This window comes from Pristiophorus japonicus, chromosome 20, assembly GCF_044704955.1.
Source record: "Pristiophorus japonicus isolate sPriJap1 chromosome 20, sPriJap1.hap1, whole genome shotgun sequence".
Taxonomy (NCBI): Eukaryota; Metazoa; Chordata; class Chondrichthyes; family Pristiophoridae; genus Pristiophorus; species Pristiophorus japonicus.
This window is the reverse complement of record NC_091996.1, coordinates 70,170,570-70,176,569: the sequence shown is the minus strand read 5'-3', so window position 1 is coordinate 70,176,569 and position 6,000 is coordinate 70,170,570. Positions and strand designations below refer to the sequence as shown.

At 50.6% G+C, this 6,000-nt stretch overlaps 1 protein-coding gene across 1 annotated transcript in view; it reads right to left on the bottom strand.

The window, feature by feature from the left end:
• The window catches only part of LOC139232760 (3-oxoacyl-[acyl-carrier-protein] reductase FabG), a 39,031-nt gene that overhangs the window by 11,923 nt on the left and 21,108 nt on the right, over positions 1-6,000 (bottom strand). The window contains exons 5-6 of the mRNA XM_070863263.1: positions 1,598-1,667; positions 197-233 (exon numbers count right to left, since the gene is read on the bottom strand). Coding sequence (XP_070719364.1) covers positions 197-233; positions 1,598-1,667 — 107 coding nt within the window. The remainder of the gene's footprint in view (positions 1-196; positions 234-1,597; positions 1,668-6,000) is intronic.

Below are 6,000 nucleotides of genomic sequence, written 5' to 3'. Positions count from 1 at the left end.
CCCCCCCACCCCACCGCACTGCAAACCCCCCCCCCCCACCCCACCGCACTGCAAACCCCCCCCCCCCCACCCCACCACACTGCAAACCACCCCCCCCCACACTGCAACCCCCCCTCTCCAGTTCAAATTCTGGGAGGATGCGCTGATCCCAAACAGAATTGGAAACGGCAAGGGAACAGCCAGTTTCATTACTCACCTCACAGCATTCACTCGAACCTTCTTGGGGGCCAGATCTGCAGGGGAGAAGCAGAGTGTTACACTGGAGCCTCCCCTCACTCCCAATGGCACTGCCGCTCTCCGAGTAACTTAATTCCCAACACTCCATTGTGGCTGGGCTTTGACGTCCCATCTCCCATTCTAGGATCCTGAGAACATGGGGAGGGGCCAGGTAGCAAGGGCCCCTCTCGATGGAGGGTGGGACCAGAAGGAGCCAATAGTGTTCCAGCCCTCACACTGACCTAGGCTCATACCAGGAGCTCAATCACACAAACTGAAGCCTCGGGGGCTTGTGCACATTCCAGTGTGCGACACCGGGACACTGCCCCCCACAGGCACAAGTGGGAAATTGGCAGAGTCATGGGGAGTTTCCTCAAGCGAGGGGTTAAACAGAACTGGGGGTTGGGAGAAACATCAGGAGTAAAAGATAGAATCATATAGTACAGCTCAGAATGAGGCCATTTGGCCCATCGAGTCTGTGCAGGTTCTTTCGGAGAACAATCCAGTTAGTCCCACTCCCCCACTCTTTCCTGTAGCCCTGCATTTTTTTTCCCTTCAGGTACGTATCCAATTCCCCTTTGAAAGCCACAATTGAATCTGACCCCACCACTCTTTCAGGCAGAGAATTCAAAAGTACTTAATTGGCTGTAAAGCCCTTTTATGTGACAGATGAAAGCCAGAAACAGCCGGGCTTCAATTAAAAATGTTTCTTATTTTGACATCTGTTTTTAGAATGAAAATTGGTGACTGTTACTCCCAACGAGGGACAGAATGCAGTTATGGCTCAATATTAGGAAAGTGTAGAGGGAGCTTTACTCTGTATCTACCCCGTGCTGTACCTGCCCTGGGAGTGTTTGATGGGGCAGTGTAGAGGGAGCTTTACTCTGTATCTAACCCCGTGCTGTACCTGCCCTGGGAGTGTTTGATGGGACAGTGTAGAGGGAGCTTTACTCTGTATCTACCCCGTGCTGTACCTGCCCTGGGAGTGTTTGATGGGACAGTGTAGAGGGAGCTTTACTCTGTATCTAACCCCGTGCTGTACCTGCCCTGGGAGTGTTTGATGGGACAGTGTCGAGGGAGCTTTACTCTGTATCTAACCCCGTGCTGTACCTGCCCTGGGAGAGTTTTGATGGGACAGTGTAGAGGGAGTTTTACTCTGTATCTAACCCCGTGCTGTACCTGCCCTGGGAGTGTTTGATGGGACAGTGTAGAGGGAGCTTTACTCTGTATCTAACCCCGTGCTGTACCTGCCCTGGGAGTGTTTGATGGGGCAGTGTTGCAGGAGCACTGATGGTGGCGAGTACTAAACAGAGCTCAGGTTTTAAAAACTTATGTAATTTAAGAAACCAGGAGGAGAATGTTGCAGCATGACTGCACTCACCCAGGGCCACACATCGAGTGAACTGGTCCAGGGCCGATTTCGACATACAGTAGGCCACAACCCCAGGGAACTGTGGGAAGCAAAGATTTAAAAATATTTAAATATTGTCCAGGTGGGACAGGGGTGTCACCCCCCACCTCCTCCCGCATGGGACAGGGGTGTCACCCCCCCCCCCACGGGACAGGGGTGTCACCCCCCCCCACCTCCTCCCGCACGGGACAGGGGTGTCCCCCCCCACCTCCTCCCGCACGGGACAGGGGGGTCACCCTCCACCCCCCGTCCCACGGGACAGGGGTGTCACCGCACCCCCCCCCCGTCCCATGGGACAGGGGTGTCACCGCGCCCCCCCCCCGTCCCACAGGACAGGGGTGTCACCGCACCCCCCCACCCCGTCCCACGGGACAGAGGTGTCACCGCACCCCCCACCCCGTCCCACGGGACAGGGGTGTCACCGCAACCCCCCCCCGTCCCACGGGACAGGGGTGTCACCGCACCCCCCCCCCCGTCCCACGGGACAGGGGTGTCACCGCACCCCCCCCCGTCCCACGGGACAGGGGTGTCACCGCACCCCCCCCCGTCCCACGGGACAGAGGTGTCACCGCACCCCCCCCCCGTCCCACAGGACAGGGGTGTCACCACACCCCCCCACCCCGTCCCACGGGACAGGGGTGTCACCGCACCCCCCCCCCCACCTCGGGACAGGGGTGTCACCGTGCCCCCCCACCACGGGACAGGGGTGTCACCGTGACCCCCCTCCCCAACCTCCTCCCAGGTGGGACAGGGATGTTACCATACCCCTCACCTCTTCCCAGGTGGGTCTGGAGGGAGACAGAATAGGACAGCCAAGTCCTAGAATGGAACTGGTCACTCAGTCTGCATCACACGAAGAAAGAACTTGCATTTATATAGCACCTTTCCTTAACTTAGGACATCCCAAGAGCACTTTAGTCAATGAAGTACTTGTAAAGTGCCGTCACTGTTGGATTGTCGGAAGCAGCAGCAAATTTGCTCCCAGAAGAAGCAATGTGATAATTACCAGATAATGGGTTTGTGATGTTGGTTGAGGGATAAATATAATAACACAAGGGAGACAAAAGTAATAAGTGACACATTGGAGTTTGAACAAATGCTTGGAAGGAATATCAAAACTAACAGTAAAATGGCTGAGGGAGAGGTCAGCCCATTAAGGACAGGCACTGTAATTCACAACAAGGGAATGGCAGACTTGGAAAATCAGTCCTGCGTTCTCAATGAAGGGAAGCTAAAACTAAGCCTTGAAGAACTTACTGAATTTTTACATGTTAAAAAACTGATAAAAGAAGAAAATGGTGGAATTGAAGGCAGACAAATCTCCAACACCCAATGGTTTCCACCCCAGGGGAAATAGGTGAGGAAATTGCCAATGCGTCAGTCATAATCTTCCCAAACTCTCTTGTTTTGGGAATTGTGCTGTTGGATTGGAAAATTGCAAACATTGCTCTATTATTTAAAAATGGAGGGAGAGAGAAACCAGGTAATTGCAGAGCCGTCGGTCTAACCTCAGTTGTGGGGAGGTTACTGGAAACTCTCAGAGACAGAGTGACTGAACACTTGGACACAGATGAGCTGATCAGAGAAACTGATCTGTGAAGGACAGTTAATATCCGGATCACCAAGATGGTGAATAGGACAGGGTCTGTGGATGTTGTTTATATGGACTTCCAGAGGCATTTGATAAGGCTCCACAGAAGAGATGATCAAAAGTGAAAGCTCACAAGATTGGTGGTAATATTGGGATATGGGTTGGAAATTAATTGGGATGTCGGCGACAGAGAGCAGGGATCAAGGGAACATTCTCAGATTATCAATGTGACAAGTGGTGTTCCCCGGGGCCAGGTTTCATCATTTATCAATGACTCAGATGAAGGAAGAGTGTGTTGTACAGGTTGTACCTCTCCAGTCTGGGATTCACTAATCTGGAAACATCCGTGGTTCGGCATTGGTTGGGCCTGAGGGAGAGGAGGGTTTATTAAAAAAAAAAGTTTTGATTGGCTGGAGGTGCTGTCAATCAGTAAGTGTGTTCGGCGATCGGTTAGAATGGCTGTCAATCAAATTGTGTCGGTACTCCATTCAAACTTGGTAATCAAGAGGGAGCAGTCAGAACTTGCCCTGGATTGGAGGTACAGTCAAGGCTGAATGGGCCCATACTGCATATCTGCACTGCTGCAAAGTCGAAGAGGCTTCAAAGTTGTTAAAGCAGCTTTAATTTTCTTAGTAAAACATGGCAGTGGGCATAGACACTCAGACGTGTGTTTGGCGATCGGCTGGAATAGCTGTCAATCAGTGAGCGCGATCGGCTGACGGAGCCGCCCACAGGCTGCCAGCACGCGCACACTCACACTCAGGAGTCCGGGGGCTGTCGACAAGTACCAACAAAAGTTTTGACCTCAGAAAATTCTCTGTTCCGGCACCGGTCAAGTCCTGAGGGTGTCGGACCAGAGCGGTCCAACTGTATATCCAAGATTGCAGACGACACTCAGGTTAGGAGGCACAGTATGTTGTGTAGAAGGGAGCAGCAAGTTACAAAGGGACATAGACAGACGAAGTGAGCAGGCAAAACTACGGCAGATGGAGTGCAATGTCGGGAAATTTGAAGTCATCCACTTTAGATCCAAGAAAGATAAATCGGAATACTTTCTTAAATGGCGAGAAACTAGGAGCTGTGGAGGAGCAGAAATATTTGGGTGTCCATGGACACAAACCTCTAAAAGCTGGTGCACAGGTTCAAAAGGCGAATGGAATGTTGGCCATTCACTCAGGGGGCTGGAACACAAAGGGAGGAAGTGATGTTCTAGCTGTACAGAGCTCGGGTCAGACCCCAGCTGGAGAACTGGGTTCAGTTCTGGGCCCCGCCCCTCATGAAGGATATATTGGCCTCAGAGGGAGCAGCACAGATTCACCAGAATGGTACCAGGGCTGAAAGGGTTACATTATGAGGACAGGTTGCATAAACTTCGCTTGTATCCCCTTGAGTTTATAAAGTTAGAGGGTGATCTAATTGAGGTGTTTAAGATGATTAAAGGATTTGATAGGGTAGATAGAGAGAAACCATTTCCTCTGGTGGGGGAGTCCAGAACAAGGGGGCATAACCTTAAACTTAGAGTTAGGCCGTTCTGGAGTGATGTCAGGAAACACTTCTTCACAAAGGATAGCGCAAATGTGGAATTCTATCCCCCAGTGAGCTGTGGATTCTGGGGGTCAATTGAAATTTTAAAGACCAATATAGATAAATTTTTGTTGGATAGGGCATCAAGGGATATGGATCAAAGGCAGGTAAATGGATTTGAGTACAAATCAGCCATGAGATTAATGTGCAAAGTTAAAGCACATGGGATTGGGGGTAGTGTGCTGACGTGGATTGAGAACTGGTTGTCAGACAGGAAGCAAAGAGTAGGAGTAAATGGGTACTTTTCAGAATGGCAGGCAGTGACTAGTGGGGTACCGCAAGGTTCTGTGCTGGGGCCACAGCTGTTTACATTGTACATTAATGATTTAGACGAGGGGATTAAATGTAGTATCTCCAAATCTGCGGATGACACTAAGTTGGGTGGCAGTGTGAGCTGCGAGGAGGATGCTATGAGGCTGCAGAGTGACTTGAATAGGTTAGGTGAGTGGGCAAATGCATGGCAGATGAAGTATAATGTGGATAAATGTGAAGTTATCCACTTTGGTGGTAAAAACAGAGAGACAGACTATTATCTGAATGGTGACAGATTAGGAAAAGGGGAGGTGCAACGAGACCTGGGTGTCAAGGTACATCAGTCATTGAAGGTTAGCATTCAGGTACAGCAGGCAGTTAAGAAAGCAAATGGCATGTTGGCCTTCATAGCGAGGGGATTTGAGTACAGGGGCAGGGAGGTGTTGCTACAGTTGTACAGGGCCTTGATGAGGCCACACCTGGAGTATTGTGTACAGTTTTGGTCTCCTAACTTGAGGAAGGACATTCTTGCTATTGAGGGAGTGCAGCGAAGATTCACCAGACTGATTCCCGGGATGGTGGGACTGACCTATCAAGAAAGACTGGATCAACTGGGCTTGTATTCACTGGAGTTCAGAAAAATGAGAGGGGACCTCATAGAAACGTTTAAAATTCTGACGGGTTTAGACAGGTTAGATGCAGGAAGAATGTTCCCAATGTTGGGGAAGTCCAGAACCAGGGGTCACAGTCTAAGGATAAGGGGTAAGCCATTTAGGACAGAGATGAGGAGAAACTTCTTCACCCAGAGAGTGGTGAACCTGTGGAATTCTCTACCACAGAAAGTAGTTGAGGCCAATTCACTAAATATATTCAAAAGGGAGTTAGATGGAGTCCTTACTACTCAGGGGATCAAGGGGTATGGCGAGAAAGCAGGAAGGGGGTACTG